Genomic DNA, 26,172 nt, shown 5'->3' on the forward strand with positions numbered 1-26,172 from the left:
CCATGTGATTCATTTGAGAGTTGTCTCAACCGGCAGTCATACTCAAGGATAGACTCCTTGTCTTCCATTCTCAAACTTTCGAACTTTGATGTCACCATTCTTAGCCTAGTTTTTTGCACACTTGCAGATCCTTCACAGTGTTTCTGGAGTATCTCTCAAGCATCTTTGGCGCATACACTGGTGGTGATTAAATTAAACATCCTTGTGTCAACAGATGAAAATATAGCATTGAGAGCCTTGGAATTGTAGTTTGAAGATTGCACTTCATCGACAGTCCATGCACTTTCAGGTTTGAGCCGTGTGTCTCCATCAGCATCCTCGAGTTTTGGTGGACTCCAACCATCAAGTACACGTTGCCAAGCTCTTTCATCAATGGATTTAATAAAAACCCTCATCTTAACTTTCCACAGTGCATAGTTTGATCCATCCAACACGGGAGGCCTAAAAACAGTATTTGTTGATCCTTCCATAATTCCTTTTCACTCTGAAAACAAAACAAAATAGGATCTCACTTAGTAACGTCAAGTGGAGGCTCTGATACCAATTGAAAGTTTTGTTTCCACAGTGTTTGTGTATGATAAGAGTGAATGTTGTGTGTTTCAGAATATAGGTGTTGTGCGTAGGTGTTGTAACACCCACGACAACATGCAGCGGAAATTATAAATTGACAAATTAACACACAACTAAATGGTGATATAACGAGAGACAAGATATAAATTATGCACAAGTATACAGTACTTGTGCGGTGCCTCAGGGCAAAATAATTCACTAGAAAAACTTGTAAGTTTACAAAAACCAATACTAGTGAAAGAACAAAACAACTCCCTTATAAAGGCGAGTAACAAATTGCATCCTAAACCTCTAACAAACCGTATAACCAGTATACTAGGGATGCATCAACCGAGAAGTAAAAAGCCTTCAAAAACTCAACACACTAATCAACACAATGATTAGGTGTTGTCTTCAACGGATGTAGGTACTTCTCGGCAACACTTCAACCAAAGCACGAGATAGCTTCGATCTCGAAAAACTCTTCACGAACACCTTCGTCTCTCACGTAATTCTCTATGCGTCCTTTTTTGTCACACACGCGCCTTTCTCCTTGAAGTCCTATTTAACCTAGACCGCAAGCAATTTCATTAGGAAACAAACTCTTATCATATCTTAAAGATATCATATCACACAGATATTATAATATCATATCAAATAATCAAGATTTGCACATGTCTAGAAAGGCAAAATATCAATGATAATTATGGAAAGTATATCAAGGAATAAAATTCCTTTCACATTGCATTATATTGCATCTTTATTAATTTCATATGAACTATTTGTCATTTCAATTCTCATATGTTATTTATTGTATCATAATGGGTTTATACTCACCGGCACATCGGCTACCTCTAGTTTTCATGTGCTTGATGGTAGGTGATGCGATGCTTGGGATGCCAGAGTCTAGCTCTAGGCGAGGAGATACGAGTTAGAGTGGGATTATCGGGTTTTAGGAGCTATTTGATGATGTTTGGATTACTTTGGTTCATTAGTTTATTTTGGCATGTTAAAACTTATATTTCAATCATTTGAGACCCTTAAATTATTTTGACAATGTTTATGTCAGGTTGTTAACCACAGATTATGTGTTTTACTAAATCGTATTTGTTTGTTACATTTATAATTATTAGTATTAGATGTCGAGCTCGAGGCCCTACATTAATTGGTATCAGAGTGTAAGATATTTGGGAACATGGTAGATCGAGTCAGTTCGATTTGCTTGATCATGTGATATATTTGCTAGCATTTTCACTGTGCCATAATGTAAAATACATGATTATAATTGATAAATTATATTGTTGAGCTTTATTCGAGATATTTGAGATTTATAGTCTCGAGAGCCACAAATTGTCGATATAAGATTGAGATGATTATGATATTTTGATTTTATCTGTGTTTGATCTATTGTATATCAAACATGGCTACTCGAGATAGAGTTCGTGGTAGACCTAGACAGAACATAACAGTGGCACAAGACCAAACAGTGCTACTCATACTCAGATGGATATAACTCTGACTCCAATGGTGATATTGTTAGCCAGATTTCAATCTTTGCACCCATCGATGTTGAAGGCTATAGAGAATTCAATAGATCGTGAGAACTGGTTGGAGAGTATGGATCACTTATTTGAATCTCTTGAGTATCCAGATGATCGTAGAATCAAGTTAGTTGTTCATCAATTGTTGGATGTTTCTAAGAGGTTGTGGATCATGACCAAGAAATCTTTAGATGGTCGAGGTATGATTTTTACCTGGGATATCTTTAAAAATGAATTTTATCAGCGTTTCTTTTCTACCTATTACAAGAAAGATAGGGGAGCCGAGTTTGCAAATTTAAAAGCAGGGAAATCTGAATGTTGAGAAATATGTTGCTAAGTTCTCGAATTTACTGAGATTTGCACCTCATGTAGCATCCGATGAAGAAGCTAAGGCCGATCACTTCATAAATGGTCTTAACCTTGATATCTTTACCTTGGTTAATACTGGAAGGCCTAAAACTTTGCTGAGGCTCTTGATCGAGCCGAATGAGCTAAAATCGGATCATTATACAGAGATGTTCTCAGTATATGCAACGGCCTCAACAGCCACATTATCGATAGCAGTTCAGATAGTGTAATAGTGGCGGTAACAGTGGCAACATAAGAGAGAATTTTAGGGCTAGAGTCAAGAAATTTAAAAGTCATGGCAATAATTTTTCGAGTTCTAGTGGATCGAGACAGTTTGGTTAAGTTCAGAGCACTGGTTATTCAGGCCCGACTTGTGGTCAATGTGGTGGTAGACATTATATCGATCAGTGTAGAGGACTCTCATGAGCTTGCCACTGGTGTAACCAATGCACCTGTGGTATTTATGGATTTGATGAACTGTTTGTTTCAATGGTAAATAGATCAATTTATTGTGATCTTCATTGATGATATTTTTATCAAAATCTGAATTTGAGCATGCCGAGCTCTTGAGAGTTGTTTTGCAGATTTTGAGAACTGAAAAGTTGTATGCTAAATTATACAAATGCGAGTTTTGGTTGGATAGAGTGCTTTTCCTTGGACATGTGATTTCAAGTGCTGGTATATCAGTTGATCCGAGTAAAGTTGAGGCATTCATCAATTGGTCTAGACCGACATCACTTCCTGAGGTACGTAGTTTTATGGGTTTGGTAGGCTATTATCACATATTTATTGAAGGATTCTCAAAGATTGCGAGGTCAATTACCCAGCTAACACAAAATAATGTACCATTTAATTCATCGCAGGCATGTGAGGCTAGTTTTGTTGAACTTAAGTAGAGATTGACTAGTGCTCAAGTTCTGACTATCCAATTAGGTGTAGGAGATTTACAGTGCACAATGATGCTTCATATCGAGGACTGGGTTGTGTATTAATGCAGCATGGTCGTGTGGTTGCCTATTCTTCAAGACAGTTGAAGCCACATGAATCTAGATACCCAGTACATGACTTGGAACTAGTAGCTGTGGTTTTTTCCTTAAAGATTTGGCGTCACTACTCTATGGGAAGACCTTTGAGATATTCACTTATCATAAGAGTTTGAAATACCTCTTTTCACAAGCTGAGCTGAACATGAGACAGAGGTGTTGGTTCGACTTGTTGAAAGACTATGATTGCGAGATAAAATATTATCCAGGCAAATTTAATGCAGCAACCGATGCTTTGAGCAGAAAATTATGCAATATGTCCTTGATCACTAGCAGTGTATTTGATCTAGTAGAAGAATGTTGTCTTTCTGGTTTGGATTTTGTGGTAGATACTAAACCTGTACGAGTATTTATGATCCAGGCAGAGCTAGAGTTTGTCAAAATTAGAGAGGCCCAAAGGTTATATCAAAGCATTCTTAAAATTAGTTGAACTCGTCGGATAGGGACAGTGATCAGAATTTCAAGTCAATAATGAGGGTATTTTGTTTGTGAATTATCGTATTGTAGTTCCTAACAATTTTGAGTTGAGGATACAAATTTTGCGTGATGCTCATTTCAGTAAGTTCAGCATACAACCTGGAAGTAAAAATATGTACAATGACTCGAAGAAACAATTTTGGTGGAAAATAATGAGATCTGACATAGCAGAATTTGTATCTTATTGTTTGAATTGTCAACAAGTGAAAGCATAAATGAAGCAACCAGGAGGACTTTGACATAGCCTTAAGGTTTTAGAATGGAAGTAGGACCATATCACCATGGACTTTGTCACAAAATTGCCGAGGTCGTTGAGGGGTTGTGATGAAATTTGGGTTATAGTTATAGATTAACCAAGTCTTCATATTTCATTCCTTATCAGATGACATATAGGCATGTTCATATGGCTAGATTGTACATCAGAGAAGTTTTGAGATTTCATGGTGTGTCGAAGTCCAATGTATCATATCGTGATCCTATGTTTTCTTCTTATTTTTGGCAGAGTTTATAGGAGGTCCTTGGTACTCCTTTGCATTTTAGTACAACATATCATCTTCAGACAGACGGAAAGTCAGAACGTAATATTCAGACATTAGGGGATATGCTGAGAGCTATAGTGATGGATTTTATTATTGGTTGACACGATTCGTTACCACTTGTCGAATTTTCTTATAACAACAATTATCAAGTGAGCATTGGAATGTCACCATTTGAAGCACTATACGGCAGGAAGTGTCGATATCCTCTGTAGTGGGACGATTTATCTGAAACCCAATTGTTGGACCTGATATGATAAGTATGACATCCGAAAAACCAACCTATGTAAACGATATGCATGAAAATTATTTGAATTTCATAATTGTTTTATTTTAAATGTTTACTTGATGCATATTAAATGATTAAAGGTATGATTGCATGATTTCATGAAATTAAAGGATTTTATCCGAATAAACAGGTCATAAATTCCAAACTGGTCTAGAACTAGAACTAGATTTTTACAACTTCTTCGATGGTTGTAGAACTAGAACTAGAACTAGAACTAGATTTTTAAATTCCAAACTGATCATGCCAAGATTTAAAAAAACCAAGATGATGATCAATCTTCTTCTGGACATCTAAAAACAACACTTATGGCGATCATCAAAACCACCAGCCGTCATATATATGTACTAAAAAATATTTGAAACAAGTTTTATGTTGCGATCAAAGTGAAATTTATTAAAGCAGAATGATAAATATAGGTTTTAAATATATAGCTACCTTAAAAACAAGTTTCTACCATTTTTTCATAACCTGTTCTATGTGAATCTTGATTTTCTGGTAAAATTATGTTGATGATTTTGATACACCTTCTATACACGTTGATTTCTGGGTTGAAAAAGAGTGTCGTGTAAATATTCCAAGAGTTTTGGACAAGATTTGATATTTTTCTCTATTTTTGTCTTTTTCTCTATTCAAGTCCTCATCCCTCCTCTCTCTAAAACTCATGAAATTCACACATTGATCTAATCAAATATGTTAATTGTGGTTCTTTTATATGAAAAATTGAGTGGGCTGAGTCATATAAGCCATGACACTTGTTTGAGTCCAAACTTCGCAAGTGTCATGCTTAAAAGAAGTTGTTATAATTATTATTATAATTATTATATTAATACTTACGATCCACATGTTATTAAATGCACTCCATCTTTAATTTTTATAACATCAATTGTATATGATAACTGATGTGGTGCTTAAAAAAATAAGGACAATAAAGGAAACAAAAACCTTAGGAAAACCAGAATCATATGGTTTCACTGAATTTATTGTTAAGGAAAACCAGAACACTTACTAAAAAGTAACTCCAGTAGACAGTCAATATCAGACATTAAGTATATCTAGAATATATCATTTCACAACAAGAAACAGTAGACTTTGCTAGTCTTTTATGATAACATGTTGTTTAGGATCGATTGGGTGTGAAAAAGTGTTTAGAAGGAGGGGTTGAATAAACACTTGACAATTTTCACAACTTCTTCGATGGTTGAATCAGTTTAGTGATAAATTGAGTTCACGAATCTTGTTTCAATGTCAATCAGTTAACGTAATAAAAGTGCGGAAATAACCTAAGGACAGATAGAATATAACTGATATGAAAGAACACAAGATTTTGTGGATGTTAGGAGATTTCAAATACTCCTACGTCACCCTTTCTATCTCGAAGATAGGATATTCACTAAAAGACTTTGATCTATACAAAGATTTGTACAAACCCACTTTAGTTTGGACTTAACACTGTCAAGAGTGAAACTCTTAGTATCAATACAATTTATCAGTACTCAACTGATATGTATTTTCTTAGCACAAATGATCTCTACAAGATCGAATAATACAAAAATAAGTGTTTTGTGCTTTTAGCTCAATGTATAGACTGAAAGGTATTGATGTGTATAATAAGCGTGAGCATTTTGAGAATAAGCTTGAAAGAATATGTGCAGAGAACTTGTAATCAGGTTTCAGTAGAACGATAACTCGGTAACCTCTTCTCAGCTGGTCTTCTCGGCTATTTATATGCTTTGCTTCCAATGGTAACAATGAATGCATTTTGAATATTTATATATGTTGTTTTCCATGTCAACATTCTTCTGACAGTCGTACACTGTAGCATTTATGAAATGCGGCGTTCCTGCTGCTCTTTGTACAATTTGTCGGTTGTTGGGCTACGTCCTCTTAACTGATGACGTGTAAAGCTGATGACTAAGTTTACTTTTTTTAGCCGATAGGATAAACTGTTGATTGTGTAGCTCATCAGTTCTCAACTGATCGTCCAGTTTACTGCACAGTTTCAGTTAGCATCAGTTCAATTGCTTTTGATTATATATGCATTAATATTCAATTCAGGCAATTATCAGTTACAAAACTTTTAGTTCAGTTACCTTTAGTTTCCTTGATCAGTTGTTCAATCTTTTCACGCTCAGTTTGTCAAACTCCGGAATTAAGTTTCCAACAATTTTTCCCTAGTAGGTGTTTAACAAAACCTGGAATATATGAACTGATCAAACTGAACTCTTGTAGATAAAATAATATTTTTTATTGATGACTCTTTCAATGTACGAATTTGTACGAAGAATGAAAGAATAAAAGAATTTCTGAATCAAAGAATCTTCTAACTGATTGAAAATCTTCCAAAGCTCTCAACTGAATATTAAGACAGTCTTCTAACTGATCTGGACTTCTTCATTTATTTGCTCTTTTATCAGTTGGTCCTTGATCAGTCGGTTGACTTGACCTTTTCTTTGATATCTTATGTTGTTCTTCTTCCTCTTCCCTCTTTTTGTCAAATCCATCAACCTTGCTGGATAAGGCACAGACTTTCGAGTTGACATTAGATATGACATTCATTATTTGTTCTTGCATCAGATCCATTCTCTTTGTGACTACTGTCTGCAAAAAATCAATGTGATTTTTGAACATGTCTTGAGTGTGGAAATGTGCTTGAATTGTCACTCGGTCTTTCCGTAATTGATCTAGTTGGAGAAATAGTGAAGTGACATCCTTTGTAACCTGGCGTAGGTTCTTCATGGTATTCTCCTTTATAAAATCAATCTTTAATGTGTGTAGCAGTTGGGTTGACTTCACATCAGAAATAGTTGTCATCAAATGGTGGAGGTCGGACTGAATGTCTTCTATCATGGTTTCTATAGCCGTTGGTATCTGAGGAGACAGGGCTTCAGATGATTCAGGTTCTTGCTCCTTGTCTTCTTCATTGAAAATTTCCAGGGCCCGATTTGATGATTAAGTCTCAGCCGTAACCATTTATGGAACTATTTCTTCAACTGCCTCATGTTGAGGTTCTTGAGGTGAAGTAGTAATCTGAACATCAGTTGAGCTGGTAGGCTCTTCAGTTGGTTCATCTGCTGACACTTCAGTTGGCTTTTCAGTTTGCACTTCTTCAGTTGGTTCATAGTGCAACTGAGCCACGTCAGCTTTAGTTTGGACCATTTGTTCAGTCGTGGCAGGCAACTGAACTGGTTCTACAATTTCTTCTAATATAGCCTCTGAGGCTATTTGCTCACTTTTGATCTGGTCTTCAACTGTTTCTTCATCTAAGACATTCAGCTGGATGTCAACAACAACTGATTGTATAACTTCATCGATATTTGATAATGACAACTCAACATCCGTATAAAGTTGAAGACTTGCTGGAGGAGATGGAGGAGCAAAAGAGGATGGTTGAGCATCCTTTGAAGAAGGATCAGTCGCTTGCTCAAATTTTTCAGCAACTGCTTCCTTGGATGACTCTGGCTGATGAGTTGATGGTTCAGCCTGCTCTTCAGAGGATGAGCTCTGGGAAACTGATGAAATAATCAATTGTAGACCCATTTCCTAGTCTTTGATATTCATCTGCAATGTGAGAAGATCTGAGTCCAACTGGTCATAAACTGCTTTGTCATTGAAGGCAGTTGGACTGGTAGAATCAAAGTTTGTGCATGGCTGAGCGATGAATTGAGCTAGCTTTTTGGCATGCATATGATCAAAGAAGTATGTTTTCCTCTCCATCGCCTGAGCAATAGCGGTAGCTTTAACTACCTTCAAGATTATTGTTTCCAAAGCGATGAATTTATTGAAAACTTCGGCCTTCTGCAATCGCTTGGCAAACACTTCAGTCCTGAATCTGACCCACTCATTGTAAGCTTTCAGCTTAGATTCATAAAACTCATTTATCTCTTCTTTTAGCACTTTTCAGTTGATCAAAGATGTTGTCGATTCTTGGGAGTGGATACTTGTTCTTGATTTTGATCTTATTTAGCTCTCGGTAGTCGATGCACAATCTCATGCTTCCATCTTTCTTTTTGACAAATAAGACAGGTGGTCCCCAAGGTGATGCACTTGATTGTATTCATTTTTGTCTAACAATTCTTGAAGTTGGTCATTGAGTTTCTTGAGCTCTGCTGGAATCCTCCGGTATGGTTCTTTCAAAATAAGTGTAACGTCCGAAAAACCAACCTATGTATGACCTGTTTATGACAATACTCGGCTAACTCCTCGATCACCCGGTCACTAGAACTGTTTATTACTTAAAAATCACAAAAATTTCTAAGTGTTTTAAACTAACCGGGAATTTTAACAAGGAATCTAAATAATGAACTATTCACCCGAGCAAAAGTCCTTGTGTTTTTAATAAATGCAAGAAGCGTAGAAACTTTAAGTCATGACAGACTTGCTCTACACAAATAACCAGGGTGTATGATCTGTGATTCAGGGAGCATATCCCGGGATTTTTGAATGGTCGAGGTGTGGTACCACGAGCTGGGGGGTAGTGCCCTGGGCTTTTGATGATCTAGGTGTGGTTTCTCGAGCCAGGGTGTTTGTGCCCTGGGCTTTTGATGATCGAGGTGTGGTTCCCCTAATCAGGGTGTAGTGCCCTGAGCTTTTGATGATCGAGGCGTGGTTTCCCGAGCCAGGGTGTTTGTATCCTGGGCTTTTGATGATCGAGGTGTGGTTCCCTGAGCCAGGGTGTGGTTCCCTGGGAATTTGATGATCGAGGTGTGGTTCCCTGAGTCAGGGTGTTTGTGCCCTAGGCTTTTGATGATCGAGGTGTTGTTCCCCGAGCCAGGGTGTTTGTGCCCTAGGCTTTTGTTGATCGAGGTGTAGTTCCCCGAGCCATGGTGTTTGTGCCCTGGGCTTTCTACTATCCTGGGCATTCTTCCTCCCGGCTAAAATATAAGAACCATACGCAACAATTTCTTCTGAGAAAATAGATCTTTCATTAAATATCCTTCAAAAAATAATTAAACCTTTCAAGCATAGTATTTCTTTAAATGAAAAACATTCCAAGACCTTTTGAGAGAATGTCCTTGGACATCTTCTAAATAAAAAGTTCCTGAGCTGACCTTCCGGGTTATTTTGTAAGGTCCTTTCCACCGAGCTTCCAGCTTCCCAACATCCCCAGCTGGATTGACCTTCTTCATGACTAGATCCCATACTTGGAAGTATCGGATTCGGACTTTTCTGTTATATGATTTAATAACCCGGCTCCGGTATGCTTCTATTCGAATCAACGCTCGATCTCTCTTTTCTTCTACCATGTCCAACTCCATAGCCCGGCTTTGATCATTGTTACCCGGGTAAGATTCTACCCGAGAAGAAGTTTGCCCAATTTCAACTGGAAGGACTGCTTGATAACCATTTACCATGTTGAAAGGAGTTTCTTGATTAGGTGCTCGGGGAGTAGTTCTGTACGCCCAGAGAACACTGGGTAATTCTTCCACCCAGTCTTTTCCTTTGCCTTGTAGCCTGATTTTCAATGCTTGTACAATAATTCTATTGACAACTTCTGTTTGGCCATTAGCTTGAGGGTAGGCAACAGAAGTAAAAGACTGAGTGATTTTCATTTCCCGACACCAGGATGTAATCTCCCTTCCCTGGAATTGTCTCCCATTATCTGAGATCAATCTTCTAGGTACTACAAACCGGCATACTATGTTCTTCCACAAAAAAATTAAAACTTCTTGTTCAGTGATCTTAGCCAATGGCTCGGTTTCTACCCATTTGGAAAAATAATCCACAGTCACTAGTAATAACTTCTTCTGAGGCCGGTGGGAAAGGGCCCACAATGTCCATACCTCATTGATCAAAGGGGCAAGATGAACAGATAGGCTTCATAAGAGTGGCCGGGTTGTGTTGAAAATTTGAGTGATATTGACAATTCTCACAAGCCCGGACTATTCGAGTAGAGTCCTGGCTAAGAGTTGGCCACCAGAATCCAGCAAGCATTGTCTTCCCTGCCAAAGATATTCCTCTGAGATGCTCATCACAACACCCCTCTTGAATCTCTCGGAGGACATAATCCACTTCTCCCTCAGATAAGCATTTTAATAAAGGTCCCTGAAATGATCTCCTGTACAAGACATTATTTAAGAGAACAAACCTGAGAGCTTGTCTCTTGATTTTTTGAGCCCGAACTTTGTCTTCGGGTGATTAATTTGTTGTAATGAATTTGATCAGGGATGTCATCCAGAAGTCCCCGGGCATTAGTAATATTTCTTCATCTGTGGAGAGAATTAACCGATAAACATGTAGCACTTCCCGGGTACTGGCCTCTAATACAGAAGAAGCCATTTTAGTCAAAGCATATGCTTCATTATTCTCCTTCCAAGGTATTTGTTCAATACCCCAATCCATAAAGACTTCTAATTGGGTTTTGATGAGCTGTAGATATTTGTGCATCCTATCATCCTTAGCTTCATACACACCTTTGATCTGCTGGGTAATTAACTGGGAATCAGAATACAAGATAATCCAAGAAGCTCCCACCTCCCGGGCAGCTCTGATGCCGGCCAGAACAGTCTCATACTCGACTTCATTGTTAGTTACCCGGACATCAATTCTCAGGGCAAGCTTAACTTTTTCTCCAAGGGGAGATATTATTACAACCCCTACTCCACACTCAGTAAGGCTAGACGCACCATCCACAAATGCTCTCCATACTTCCTCTTCATCGAGCTGGAGCATCTCGGATAAAAAATCTGATAAAGCTTATGCTTTGATGGCCACTCGGGGTTTGTATTTATTGTCATACTCCCCTAATTCCACCGTCCATTTGATCATCCGCCCGTCTACCTCTGAGTGAGTCATAATTCTCCCCAAAGGGCTATTAGTGAGCACTATGATATGATGTGATAAGAAGTATGGCGCAACTTCCTGGCAGTCACAACCAAAGCCAGGGCAATTTTCTCTACTTCACTGTACCGAAGCTCGGGACCTCTCAAAGCATGATTGACATAATAGACAGGCCTCTGATCAGAGCCTTCTTCCTTGATTAGTACTGAGTTGACAACATACTCTGTAGTAGATAAATATACAAACAATTTTTCCCTGGGCTCGGGCTTTACCAATACAGGGAGCTCGGCCAGATGCCTATTCAAATCTTGGAAGGCTTGCTCACATTTGTCATCGCAACCAAATTGCTGGGCCTTCCTTAAGACTTGAAAGAAAGGATAACTTCTGTGTGCTGACCGAGATATAAATCGTGACAAGGAAGCAATCCTCCTGGTCAGCTTCTGTACTTCTTTGACAGATCGGGGAGACGACATGCACAATACAGACTTGACTTTCTCCTGATTCACCTCAATTCTCCGGTCTGTCACTATGAAACCCAAGAATTTGCCACTCTTTACGCCAAAGATGCATTTGGCAGGGTTGAGCTTGATTCTATAGTGCATCAGAGTGGCAAAAGTTTCTTCTAAGTCAGCAATGATGTCTGCAACCTCTTTAGACTTGCCCAGGATATCATCCACATATACCTCCACGTTCCAGCCCAGATGTTTCTCAAAGACTTTGTTCATGAGACGCTAGTAAGTAGCCCCTGCATTCTTCAACCCGAAAGGCATTACAATATAACAAAATGTACCTCTCGAGGTGATGAAGCTAGCTTTATCTTAATCATTCTTGGCAAGGAGGATTTGATGACACCCCTGGTAAGCCCATGAAACTCAGCAGTTCAAAGCCCGAGATGGAATCCACCAATTGATCAATCCTAGGTAGGGGATAATGATCTTTGGGACAAGCTTTGTTGAGATTCCGGAATTCTACGCACATTCTTCACTTCCCGGTGGATTTAGGCACCAAAACAACATTCGAGAGCCATGTAGAAAATTGGATTTCTCGAATGTGGCCGGCCTTCAACAGATCTTTCTCATGTTCATCAATAACTTTGTCCTTTTCAGGAGCAAAGTGCCTCTTCTTTTGCTTCACCGGGTGAGATCCCGGGAGAATATTCAGTTGATGCTCCGATATCAGGGGTGAAATCCCTGTCAACTCCTGTTGGGACCAGGAAAACACATGAATATTAGCTTTTAAACAATTGATTAAACTGACCAGGGTGGATGGATTGAGGTCTCGAGCCACCCGGATCTGCTGACCTGGTCCAACTTCTACAACTTCCTACTCTTCCTCAGCCACAAAATGTACCTCTCCCTTCTCCACTACTCTTCCTCCTACTTCATCAACTCTTGCTTTCTTCCCCTCCCTCCTGGTTTTGATTTGATCAGCCCAAACTGCTTCCACATAGCATTTTCGGGAAGAAGGTTGATCTCCCCAAACTTCTCCTATCCGGGCTCCCACAGGAAATTTGATCTTTTTGTGGTAGGTGGATGCCACGGCCCTCAATTCATTCATAGCCGGCCTCCCTAGAATGATGTTATACGATGACGGGGAGTCCACCACTGTGAAAGAGGTCATTACTCTCTTTTTAAGATCTTGGGAGCCCAAAGTTAGTGGCAACACAATCTCCCCCTCCGGGTAAACCACATGGCCAGCAAAGCCAAAAAGTGCAGTCTCTATAGCTTCCAAATGATAACCCTGCAAATCCATCTGCGCAAAGGCATCTTTAAAGATAACATTAACAGAGTTACCCGAGTCCAAGAAGAATCTCAAAATATCATAATGCTACCCGGGCTTGGATACCAGGGCGTCATTATGGGGTAGGTTTACCCCCTTTAAATCTTCTGAGCTGAAACTGATCACCCGCAGCCGAGGGCGAAGATTTATTCCTCTCGGGCTCATGCTCTCTCCTCTTCCCGGGATCACTTCTCGGGACATCTCTTGAATCTACCCGGGTGCTAGGCCCTGGTTGCCGAGGTGTCCAAGGTGGACCTCTCAGCCTCTTGTTAGATTGATTATGCCCCTGGATGGTAGGCGGAACATAATCTCTTTTCAAAGTCTTGTAGTCCCCAGTATTATGAAAACAAACCCCATGAAGAGTATAGAATCCATTTTTCTCGGGCCTGGTGAACTGCTGTGATGGCAACAAATCCCTGCTGCATTCTTGGACTTCCCGATCCCGGCCGACCCTCAAGGGCACGTGCTGAGAAAAGTGCCCCTGATTATTCCTCCTCTGCCATCTCTCCTAGGGCTTTACCACCCGGTCTCCCCTCTCTTTCCTTCCCGCTTCTCTCTTTTGTTTCTGGGCTTCCTCCATATTAATATATTTCTCTGCCCAGGATAACAAGTCCTCGAAATCCCCGGGCACTTTCTTAGTCAAAGATCTGAAAAACTCACCCTCCCTCAAGCCCTGAGTGAAGGCAGTTGTCTTTGTCTCGGTGGCACAAGAAGGAACATCCAAAGCCACTCTATTAAATCTTCTTATATAAGCCCTCAAACTTTCTTCTGAGCTTTTCTTGACCTCAAAAAGACTAAATGCAATCTTCTTGTACTTCTTGCTGCTGCTAAAATGGTGTGAGAACACCTTCTGGAATTCTTTGAAGAAATTGATACTTTGAGGGGCCAACCCCTCAAACCATATTTGAGCAGAGTCCACAAACGTTGTCAGGAACACCTTACACTTGATTCGATCAGTGTAGCAGTGTAACATGACCATATTTTCAAACCTGGCCAGGTGTTCTTTGGGGTCCGCATTGCCATCGCAATCTTTCACTTTGGCAGATTTGAAGTTCTCGGGAAGAGGTTCTCGGACAATGGCTTCAGCAAATGGGCACCCCCTGACAACTGCCCGAGAAGTACCCTGGCTTTCCAACTGTCCTTCCAATACTTTCATCTTCTATCTTAATTCCAACAGCTCTTCCGTTATGGTCGGGGATTTGGACCCGGCACTAGACTCACCATCCTCCTCTCTCACTTCTTCCTCCTCCCTTCTTCCTTGATCCTGCTCTTGCTCCTGCTCTTCTCTTGGATGTGTGTCCTGGTGCGAAGGATCTCTCCGGGCCATGGCTTTATCCACCGCTTCGGATATCATTCTAGCCAAATCCTCCGGAGACATGGTAATAAGATTGGGTCCTGTGGGAGGAACACCACCACCTTGTCCCAAAGTATGTGCACCATCCCCAGGAGCCAGGGAATTGTCCTGGTTAGTTCTTGTTGGAGCCATATCAACGCCTTAGTCTCAATTTCCCACAGACGGCGCCAATGATGTGATCCTAGTAAATCGGGTACGAGATACATGGGCAATTTATCGGATCGAATCAATAATTTAGTGTTTTAGGAAAAATGAGTGAAGATAATGGCTTCAATAGCACCTGCAAACAATGAAAGGAACTCGTGAATAGGCGTCGGAGGGGTGTCCGTCGTGGTCACTCCGATGCTAAAGTCAGCAAGTTTCTGATGAACACAAGCAATATTTGAGAGAAAATATGTAAATGCTTTAGAGTTCAAAGTTTTTCAGAATCTGTAAATGAATTTGGTACCCGATATATATAGGAGAAAATCTCATCATTACCTTGCCTAGTTTTCAGTGCTACCTACCAAATATGGCAAGTTGGCTGCCCATACGTATAGCTTCTGATGACTTCTAACACACTCCAAGCCCATGTTGCTCTGACAGAGTAGGCGATTCGTATCAATCACACTCGAGTGTGATGCAATTTTCGAGGTGGCTCAAGTGGTAAGTTACCCGAGAACTTCTCAAGACAACCTGGGCTATCGGCTGCCCGGGAAGAGAAGTAAATGTCCGGGCTGAGAAGAAGGGCCCGGCTAATGAGGAGAGTACCTGGCTTATTAGCTCTTGTCTGAACTATCCACTTAATATCTCGGGTTGATCCATGACCCTTATTGTGGCGCCCGGTTTAGGAATTTATAATTATTCCCTCACTAAGTGCCACATTTTCGACAATCTTTCTTTATTGAACTACTATTTTTTTTATTTTTTACCGTTATTATTATTAAAAGGAGAGTGTAGATAAAAATTTAAATATTTTCAACTATCATTTAAAGATTATCTACAAATATTTGCATTCTTATTTCAAATATGTACAATTATTTTACAGCGGAAGTTTAACATTTATTTATAAACATATTTAAAGATTATCTACAAATATTTACATTCTTATTTCAAATATGTACAATTATTTTACAGCGGAAGTTTAACATTTATTTATAAACAGATCATTCCAACTTTCAAATGCTCTTATTTCAGCTTCAGTTATTTTCCTCCTGTTCCAATTCTTGGGTTCCTGTGTCTGGAAATTACAATAGATGAAAAGAAACAGAGGGTTAAGTCTTTGATGACTTAGTGAGTTTAAATTAGTTTATAGATTTTAAATAAAATAACACTTCATTATAACTATGCATGAAATAATAGACATAACAATTTAAATGTTATGAATGTTATGCAATGGAATAATAGATAAATGAAGATTTCATAAATTAACATTGGTGGCTCTAATTGAGCACTTTTTACGAGCCGGGTGAACCATTCTCCGGACCGAAAGATTCGGTGCGCGTTGTTCAGATGAACCATATACCCGGGATTTTTGACCCGTTGTTCATTGGACTCATTTTCCGGGCCGAAGCCACGTTGTCCAGTGGACTCAATTTCCGGACCGAAATCCGTTGTCCATGACTCCATTCATTAATGGTATATCAATTCATTCAGAAATATGCAAGAAAATATATCAGTAATTGAAATGAATTATAGATGATATTTGAACATTAAATAAATCCTATTGAAATTTCCAGGCCAAATGCCAAAGGCTTTAATAGAAGAATGAATAGTAATTTCCTCACCTGATAACTTACAGTTTAGACTTGATTAATAATCCGAGTTGCTGGAGCAAGTCCTAAAAATATATTATGAATTATATTTATATGTTAGAGTTTTTAAGTAACTAGCTGATCATTTCTAGATACTTTTTTGTTCAAAATTTAACTCGATTGATTTTAATTAAGTTTGCAAAATTCATATTAAATAGAATATATCTCCAAACATTACGAAACTTGGCCAAAATGTCGGAAATATCACCAGGAACGTTCGGACGCCGGAAAATCGCCGTTCTGGCGACGCGTGTACCGGCGCGTGGATGGCCGTCCGGTGGCCACGCGCGGCCCGTTTTTTTCCAGCATGTGTAACTTTTGAAGATCTTGAATTCTTTAGTTGAAAGTTTTGTCAAATTCCTAACCGATCGATACCAGATTTAAATATCGTCGTATGGTTAACTAAGGTACTCCGGCATTCCGGAAATGTTAGTTCCGGTAATATTTTGGGATGACGGCCGGTATGTATCTCATCTATGCAATAAGAGGTACAACTTCCATATTAAAGTCGACCTCTAGTTTGGTGTGTAGCTATAAGAAAAAGGAGCGAAAAGTACATAGTTTGAATACGGTATACCGTTGCCGTTGCGGAATATCTCTTGTATGATTTTTCTGGTTTTTGAGCAATCCTTTTACGTCACCTTCCGTGCTATATTGCTTTACGATATGAGGTGAATAGTTGGTGATTTTTTTGGGATTTTTCGGAAAGGGTATAGTTTTTTTTCTCTTCCTTTTCTCCCTTTTCTTTTCTTCTCCCCTTTCCTTTTCTTTCCTTCTCGGCTAGTTGCTTTCTCGGGTGGTTTTGTTTGAATTGAAATGGACAAGTGCAGTATATATAGCCGAGTACGTTCACATTTATCCCGATTATTTATTATTATTATTATTTATTTATTTATTAAATAGAAAAAAATCTCATGTTTATCCAAATTTAATATTATTATATTCGTGTATCTAATTATTGAACCTAATTATCTTATATTGAATTTAATAATTATTGTAATTAATTGCTTTACATATATGTTGAGCTCAAATATAATATTTTATTATATTTTGTTATATTTTGGGTATTTGATTTTGGAATGAGAACCTCATAGTGCTTGATGAATTTTTAAGTGTATTGTGATGTATTTTAATGTATTTCTAGATACTTTGGACAAATAAAATTTGTACCGAAAAAATAATGAAATTAATAAATTTATACTAATAAACTTTAATTTATGCACCTTTGTTTTTAGGGTGTCACAATATCCCCTCCTTTTAAAAATCTGGTCCCCAGATTTAAGAGTTATTGGAATAAATGAGGATATTGGCATCTCATATCTTTCTCTGTTTCCCACGTTGCTTCTTCAATGTTGTGGTTTCTCCATAAGACTTTTATCAATTGAATTGGTCGACCACGAAGTTCCTTTATTCTTTGGTACAAAATCTTCACAGGTTGTTCCTCATACGTGAGATTTTCTTCCAGATCTATCTGTTGGTGGTCAATCAATTGGGCTGAGTCTACTTTGTATTTCCTTAATTGTGATACGTGGAATACGTTATGTATACCAGAGACATTTTCGGGTAGAGATAGACGATAAGCCACAGTGCCTATTCGTTCTATCACTTCAAAAGGTCCAATAAACCGAGGATGCAACTTTCCTTTCTTTCCAGTATGCTTGATTCCTTTTCTTGGTGATACTTTTAGTAATACGTAATCTCCGACTTCAAATTTCAAATCTTTCCGCCTCTTATCTGCATAACTCTTCTGTCGACTTTGAGTTGTTTGTATTCGTTGCCTGATAAGTTGTATTTTGTCGATAGCTTCTTGTATAATGTCAGGCCGGATTGCTCGTTCTTCTCCATTCTTTGTGCCTCTCCATTCATTCATATCCCAGTTAAGAGGAGAGCGACATTTTCTTCCATATAATGCTTCATATATGGCCATTTTTATTGAGGATTGGTAACTATTGTTGTATGAAAATTCAACTAGAGGCAAATGTTTTTCCCAATTTGCCCCAAAATCCAGTACACATGCGCGAAGCATGTCTTCCAATATTTGAATGGTTCGCTCAGACTGACCATCAGTTTGCGGATGCGCTGCTGTGCTAAAATTTAATTTGGTACCAAGGCATTCCTGAAGTTTTTTCCACAATCTTGATGTAAACTTCGGATCTCTATCAGATACTATGGTAGTGGGGATACCATGTAATCGTATAATTTCCTTCTAATAGAGTTCAGCTAGTTTTTCCACCCCATATTTGTGACTTATGGGTATGAAATGTGCTGACTTGGTCAAGCGATCAACGATCACCCATATGCTATTAAAACCTCCTGGGAGCTGGGGTAATCCGATCACAAAGTCCATAGTTATTTGATCCCATTTCCATTCTGGTATAGGAAGTGGTTGTAAAAGACCTGCTGGTCTTTGAAGTTCAGCCTTTATCATTTGGCAAGATAGACATTGTGAAATGAAATCTGCAATATCTCGTTTTATTCCTTTCCACCAGAAGTGTTTTTTAATCTCTTGGTACATCCTAGATCCTCCTGGATGAATGCTGATCCGAGACTGATGTGATTTTTCCATTATTTCCTTTTTCATTGAGCTAGGCACACAAATACGGTCCTGATAGCATAGTATCCCTTGTGAATTGGTGACGAAATTGGCATCAGTACGGAGTTTTGAAACTTCTTGGTCCAATTCTTGATTTTGCTTAATTCTGGTATGAAATTCAGGTTCGATTCTCAATCCGGCCAAGTGCCCACGTGAATGGATGTGTACCCATTCTCTTACTTCTTTCATTTCCAAACAAGCCATGCTAATCTTTCTACTTAAAGCATCAGCCACTACATTAGCTTTACCCGATTGATAAAGAATGGAACAATCGTAATCTTCCAAAAATTCAATCCATCTTCTTTGCCTCATGTTCAGCTCTTTTTGAGTAAATAAATACTTCAACCTTTTGTGGTCTGTATAGATATCAAAAGTGGAACCGTACAAATAGTGTCTCCATTTTGCTAATGCAAACACTATTGCTCCTAATTCCAGATCATGAGTGGGGTAATTTAACTCATGACTCTTTAATTTTCTAGATGCATATGCAATAACTTTATCGTTTTGCATCAATACACATCCAAAGCCTTCTTTTGAGGCATCTGTGTAAACCACAAATCCTTCGGTCCCTTCTGGTAAAGCTAGTACAGGTGCACTAGTAAGCATTTCTTTTAATTTGCAAAAACTTTTCTCACACTCATCATTCCACAAGAAAGGGTTGTCTTTGCGAGTTAGTCGTGTCAGGGGAACAGCAATTTTCGCAAAATCTTTAATGAATCTTCGGTAGTATCCTGCTAAGCCGAGAAAACTTCTAATTTCTGTGATGTTGGTTGGCTGTTTCCAGCGAGATATGGCTTCTATTTTTGCAGGATCTACTTCCAGTCCTTTCTTAGAGATAAAGTGACCAAGAAATGACACTTTTTCTAGCCAAAATTCACACTTACTGAATTTGGCATACAATTGATGTTCTTTCAAAGTTTTGAGAATCAATCGTAGATGTTGAGCATGTTCCTCATGACTTCTTGAAAATATCAAAATGTCATCTATGAATATGACAACGAATTTGTCCAAGAATGGTTGAAATATCCGATGCATCATATCCATGAAAGCTGCAGGAGCATTGGTTAATCCGAATGGCATTACCACAAACTCATAGTGTCCATAACGGGTATTAAAAGCCGTTTTGGAGATGTCATCCTCTTTAATTCTCAATTGGTAATATCCTTGTCTCAAATCAAGTTTTGAATATACTTGAGACCCTTGTAAGACATCAAATAATTCTTCGATATGTGGTAGAGGATATTTGTTTTTTATGGTAACATTGTTAAGCTCTCGATAATCAATGCACATCCTTAGAGTTCCATCTTTCTTTTTGACAAACAATACAGGAGCGCCCCAAGGAGATGTACTAGGCCGGACATATTTCTTGTCCATGAGCTCTTGTAATTGAAGTTTTAATTCTTTTAATTCTGAAGGTGCCATTCGGTATGGAGTTTTAGATCTGGGTTGTGCTCCAGGTATTAGATCAATGGAAAATTCTACGTCTCTTTGAGGAGGTAAAGTATTGATCTCTTCAGGAAAAACCTCCGGAAATTCTTGTACAACTGAGATTTCTGAGATCTTGAGTTGATATTTTGGCTTATTTATCAAATAAGCTAGAAATCCTTGTCCGTTGTCTTTTAGTATAGCCCTAGCTTCTGTTGTTGATACTATCCCCATGGTAGGGTTAGCTTTGGAAATGATTGGATGAGAAGTTTGAAGATAAACTTCTTTTGTGTAGCAATTGAGCTGGGCTTGGTGTCTAAATAACCAATCCATTCCAAGAATAATATCATAGTTCTTGATAGGTAATTCAATCAAATCTGCTAGATATTCTTTTTCTTGGAAGTTTAAGGGACAATTTTTGTAAATGATGTCAGTAATCATTGTTGTCTCTAAAGGTGAGCTAATTTTGAAGTTATATGGTAGCTGTTCCGATAACAATGGTAATTTACGTACAAAAACTTTTGAGATAAAAGAATGAGTAGCTCCTGGATCAAATAATTTTTTTGCAGAACTGGATAATATTGTAACAGTACCTTCTACGACTGCAGTGGGGTCAACTTCCTCCTCTTGGTTTCCTAAGAAAGCATAGGCTCGAGCGGGTATCTTTGGCTTGGTTGTGGGTTGAGTCTTCTACGTTCTTTTTGGACAATCTTGAATACGGTGTTGCTCACTTCCGCAAATAAGACATTTCCCACCTTTTCTCCAGCACTTCTCTTCTTCATGATTTGGTAATCCGCAATATCCACACTTTTTATTGTTGTTTCTTGGAACTTTTCCTTTGACAGCTTCTCCTTGCCTGACTGGCTGTGTTCTCTTTTCAAATTTTCTTTTCCGGTTATTATCCTCAAAAAGGTTGGGCTTCCTGATTTTTTTCTCTTCTTCCTCCTTTTTAAGAAGTGCCTTGATGTCTTCTTCCACTCGTAGAGCTTGATTAACAGTAGAGACATAACTGGCAACTTCTGTGGACAATGTTGCCCAACGAATATCTAGCTTTAATCCTTGAACAAACTTTTTCGTTTTTCTTACCTCATCTTCCATGTAGTGTGGTGCATAATGTATAAGACGATGGAATTCTGCCTCATATTGAGCTACGGTCATGTCACCTTGGACTAAATCCATAAATTCACGTTCTCGTGTATTTAATATAACTTGAGTTATATATTTACATTCGAACTCATGCAGAAAATTTTCCCACGTTTTTGGGGTGTGATTCTTTGTCCACTTATGTTCAACCGTACGCCACCAATTATGAGCTGCTTCTTCAAATAAGTAAGTGGAAAAATTCACCTTTTGTTCTTCAGAATAATTGAGAATAGAGAATATTTTGCTAATTTTGCTTAGCCAAGATTCTGCTTGATACGCATCTGGTTTGCCTTCAAACTTTGGCGGTTTGAATCTCAAAAATCTCTCAAGAGCTCGATCATTTGCCTCAATGTGATGTTCTTGAGCTTGGTCATGAGGTCGTGGTTGATTTTGCTGACAAAACTGCACAAATTGATGCATTATTTCAAACATATTTTGTATGTTTTGTTCTTGGGGGGATTGTGTTGAGCGTTTCTGGAATTTACACCAGTTGCCGAGTTGTGGTCATCTTGAGGGGGGATGTCTTGTCCGATTCTGGCTTGAGTACTATTTTGTGAAGACGTCATTCTAAACACATAAATATAAAATATGAACATATCTTGCAATGAATGTACATAGTTGTGTCAGAGGGTAAACAGTCAGTTTTATTTATAAACAAGACATGTTTCAAATATTTACAATACCCAAGCAAAATACAATCAAAACAAGCAAACTGGGTCATCATGCCTACAAAAAATGATGACATTGATAATCATCATGCCTAAAAAAGATGATGATTATTAATACTAGTTATGTATTAGTGTCAAACAGTCATTGTCTACAGTCGTCGTCGGAGAGATCTATAAAGGTCGTGTGGCTCGAGCCTTCATTTGTGCCTGTGGTTTCCATGGTAACATTTTGATCCGTATTTGGCAGTGAGGTATAGGGTTCAACTAGGTCCGGTTCATAACTAAGTTCATTAACACTTTCGCTTTCAGGTAGGATAGTCATTGGAAGAAATTCATCTACTCCAAACACAAAGTTTTCCCACATAGGGTCAGGAAGAAATTCAACTTCCGGTGACTGCAACAGATTATTTTTTTATCATAAAAGGGTTTTGATCTATTATTGTGTTCATGACTCCAGGATAGTCTACAAAAGGGGCTGGTACATACTCTGGAATACTACTACCTCCGGTTTCAAATGTGTTTGTGATAGGAGGTGTTGTGGTTTGATTAGCTTGATTGGTGTAAGATGGACCGATAACACCAGGTTCCATTCCTTGGATAGATTGATAAATCAGTTCACGCCCATGCACGATTAAGTGGTCAATGTGGATCAAAGGGTGTGATACTCCTTTTAAAAAACTAATCAAACCTCTGTCATAGAATTCATGCATGTCTAGTAAGTATATAAGAGTGCGGTCTCTTTCATACAGTACATGACCTAATTCTCCCTGATATGCTAGATTATCAGCCCTCATACGTTCTTCAATAAACCCATGAAAAGTTTCAGTTGTTCCAAAGGTTTCAAAATGCTCCCGATACATGTTCACTAGGCATTTCAAATCCGAGTTTTCTTTGCCTAATTTGGTTATTTCTTCCTCCATTTGTGTGATTATAGTTTGTTTATTTCTTGATGTCCCACTAGACTCCGTCATCCTGTAAGGAAAACATTTCAATTATGAAGACAACATAAAGATTAATGTATGACATAATAAATCTTAGGCTCATGTCTCTATGTTCTAAGAAACCTAGGCTCTGATACCACCTCTGTGGCGCCCGGTTTAGGAATTTATAATTATTCCCTTACTAAGTGCCACATTTTCTACAATCTTTCTTTATTGAACTACTATTTTTTTTATTTTTTACCGTTATTATTATTAAAAGGAGAGTGTAAATAAAAATTTAAATATTTTCAACTATCATTTAAAGATTATCTACAAATATTTACATTCTTATTTCAAATATGTACAATTATTTTACAGCGGAAGTTTAACATTTATTTATAAACATATTTAAAGATTATCTACAAATATTTACATTCTTATTTCAAATATGTACAATTATTTTACAGCGGAAGTTTAACATTTATTTATAAACAGATCATTCCAACTTTCAAATGCTCTTATTTCAGCTTCAGTTATTTTCCTCCTGTTCCAATTCTTGGGTTCCTGTGTCTGGAAATTACAATAGACGAAAAGAAACAGAGGGTTAAGTCTTTGAGGACTTAGTGAGTTTAAATTAGTTTATAGATTTTAAATAAAATAACACTTCATTATAACTATGCATGAAATAATAGACATAACAATTTAAATGTTATGAATGTTATGCAATGGAATAATAGATAAACGAAGATTTCATAAATTAACATTGGTGGCTCTAATTGAGCACTTTTTACGAGCCGGGTGAACCATCCGGTGGCCACACGCGGCCCGTTTTTTTCCAGCATGTGTAACTTTTGAAGATCTTGAATTCTTTAGTTGAAAGTTTGTCAAATTCCTAACCGATCGATACCAGATTTAAATATCGTCGTATGGTTAACTAAGGTACTCCGGCATTCCGGAAATGTTAGTTCCGGTAATATTTTGGGGTGACGGCCGGTATGTATCTCATCTATGCAATAAGAGGTACAACTTCCATATTAAAGTCGACCTCTAGTTTGGTGTGTAGCTATAAGAAAAAGGAGCGAAAAGTACCTAGTTTGAATACGGTATACCGTTGCCGTTGCGGAATATCTCTTGTTTGATTTTTCTGGTTTTTGAGCAATCCTTTTACGTCACCTTCCGTGCTATATTGCTTTACGATATGAGGTGAATAGTTGGTGATTTTTTTGGGATTTTTCGGAAAGGGTATAGTTTTTTTTCTCTCCCTTTTCTCCCTTTTCTTTTCTTCTCCCCTTTCCTTTTCTTTCCTTCTCGGCTAGTTGCTTTCTCGGGTGGTTTTGTTTGAATTGAAATGGACAAGTGCAGTATATATAGCCGAGTACGTTCACATTTATCCCGATTATTTATTATTATTATTATTATTTATTTATTTATTAAATAGAAAAAAATCTCATGTTTATCCAAATTTAATATTATTATATTCGTGTATCTAATTATTGAACCTAATTATCTTATATTGAATTTAATAATTATTGTAATTAATTGCTTAACATATATGTTGAGCTCAAATATAATATTTTATTATATTTTGGGTATTTGATTTTGGAATGAGAACCTCATAGTGCTTGATGAATTTTTAAGTGTATTGTGATGTATTTTAATGTATTTCTAGATATTTTGGACAAATAAAATTTGTACCGAAAAAATAATGAAATTAATAAATTTATACTAATAAACTTTAATTTATGCACCTTTGTTTTTAGGATGTCACACTTATCCTCATTATGGTATCAATTATCTTAATATCCAAAAGCAGATACCAAAATTCTTATTCACCATACAATATCTCTCCTTTAATTATATTTTCCGAAGTTAGGGAAAATATAATTTTTCTTTTTTATGATCTCATTCCAATAAAAGGAAATAATTTTGTTGAAAATCTCACCTAAAATTTATTTTTGTAATTATTGACTAATTCGTGTTTCCAATTTTTTAATGTAACCGATCATAGTTTATATATAGTAAGGTATGCAACTTTTCAAAAGTCAATACTCGTATGAGATTTTGTAATCAAGATTAACTAAAGTAAAGATTTATTTTATTAATTATTGACTAATTAATGTTTCTAATTTTGTAATGTAATCGATCATATTTTATATATAATAAGGTATGTAACTTTTCAAAAATCAATACGCGTATGAGATTCTGTAATCAAGATTAACTAAAGTAAAAATTTATTGATATATAATTATCATCTAGGAATAAATTTTAAAAATATTTACGAATAGTTGTTTTAATATTATAAATGTATTCATTGTTAAAGTAAATACCATATTTATCGAAATACAATATTATTTTATTTAGGACTTACCTTTTGAAAAGATTTATTTCGATAATTTCACATCTATTTTAAATCTATATAACTCGCAATATTTTACATAACGAAACTTGATAAAAAAAATGACAAAGTTAAATATCTATTTGCTCTTTGTTTCAATCTTTTTTGCGGTTGTTGCACCAAGATGTCATGCCCAAGGGACAGTAAGTTGCTATTTTTTAATGAATATTTCTTACATTGAATACACCAATTCCACATTAGATATGTATAAAATTCTTGATTATTAATGTCATAAATTCAAGTTACCCGATAAACAAGATTAAAACCCAATGATTTTCATTCAATTGTCTTCATAAAAATAATTATTTTAAATTTTTATTTCAGTCAGGTAGATGGTGCGTGGTGTTTTTCGATGTCTCCGAACGTGAATTGCTACAATTTATGGATTTTGCGTGTGCCTCAATTGTAAATTGTAACCCGATTAGGCCAAGAGGTAAGTGCTATGAGCCCAACACAGTGCAGTTCCATGCATCGTTCGTTCTCAATTCCTATTATCGTATGACGGGCGACTGTGTGACGGGACTTGGTATGACAGTACTTGG

The 26,172-nt window shown here is 37.4% G+C and overlaps 2 protein-coding genes across 2 annotated transcripts; both read right to left on the reverse strand.

Moving 5' to 3' along the window:
- Window positions 1–8,323: 8,323 nt before the first annotated feature.
- On the reverse strand, window positions 8,324–11,452 carry LOC140805409 (uncharacterized). Its single transcript, XM_073161681.1, has 4 exons — window positions 11,007–11,452; window positions 10,698–10,838; window positions 9,779–10,597; window positions 8,324–8,612 (listed from the first exon to the last, which is right to left on the reverse strand). The coding sequence occupies exons 1-4, from the start codon at window positions 11,450–11,452 to the stop codon at window positions 8,324–8,326; spliced, it is 1,695 nt and encodes a 564-aa protein (XP_073017782.1).
- Window positions 11,453–18,692: 7,240 nt separating this feature from the next.
- On the reverse strand, window positions 18,693–22,067 carry LOC140805419 (uncharacterized). The gene is made up of 4 exons (XM_073161691.1): window positions 21,260–22,067; window positions 20,406–21,139; window positions 19,426–19,907; window positions 18,693–19,293 (listed from the first exon to the last, which is right to left on the reverse strand). The coding sequence occupies exons 1-4, from the start codon at window positions 22,065–22,067 to the stop codon at window positions 18,693–18,695; spliced, it is 2,625 nt and encodes an 874-aa protein (XP_073017792.1).
- Between the last annotated feature and the right edge of the window lie 4,105 nt (window positions 22,068–26,172).

Source organism: Primulina eburnea, chromosome 1 (assembly GCF_022965805.1).
Source record: "Primulina eburnea isolate SZY01 chromosome 1, ASM2296580v1, whole genome shotgun sequence".
NCBI lineage: Eukaryota > Viridiplantae > Streptophyta > Magnoliopsida > Lamiales > Gesneriaceae > Primulina > Primulina eburnea.

Bases quoted from the DNA above. Each gene is read 5' to 3' on its own strand.
- LOC140805409 (XM_073161681.1), bottom strand. From the start codon at position 11,452: ATGCTCCAGCTCGATGAAGAGGAAGTATGGAGAGCATTTGTGGATGGT. The intron at 10,598-10,697 runs GTGGCCAACTCT...ACTCTTATGAAG, and splicing joins ACAATGCTTGCTGGATTCTG to CCTATCTGTTCATCTTGCCC. The intron at 8,613-9,778 runs GTCTTGGAATGT...TGAGTGGGTCAG, and splicing joins CAAGGACATTCTCTCAAAAG to ATTCAGGACTGAAGTGTTTG.
- LOC140805419 (XM_073161691.1), bottom strand. From the start codon at position 22,067: ATGCATCAATTTGTGCAGTTTTGTCAGCAAAATCAACCACGACCTCAT. The intron at 19,908-20,405 runs GTATTGTTTGTC...TTTATCTCTAAG, and splicing joins CATCTCCTTGGGGCGCTCCT to AAAGGACTGGAAGTAGATCC. The intron at 19,294-19,425 runs GTTGAAGTATTT...TGCTTTAAGTAG, and splicing joins ATCTATACAGACCACAAAAG to AAAGATTAGCATGGCTTGTT.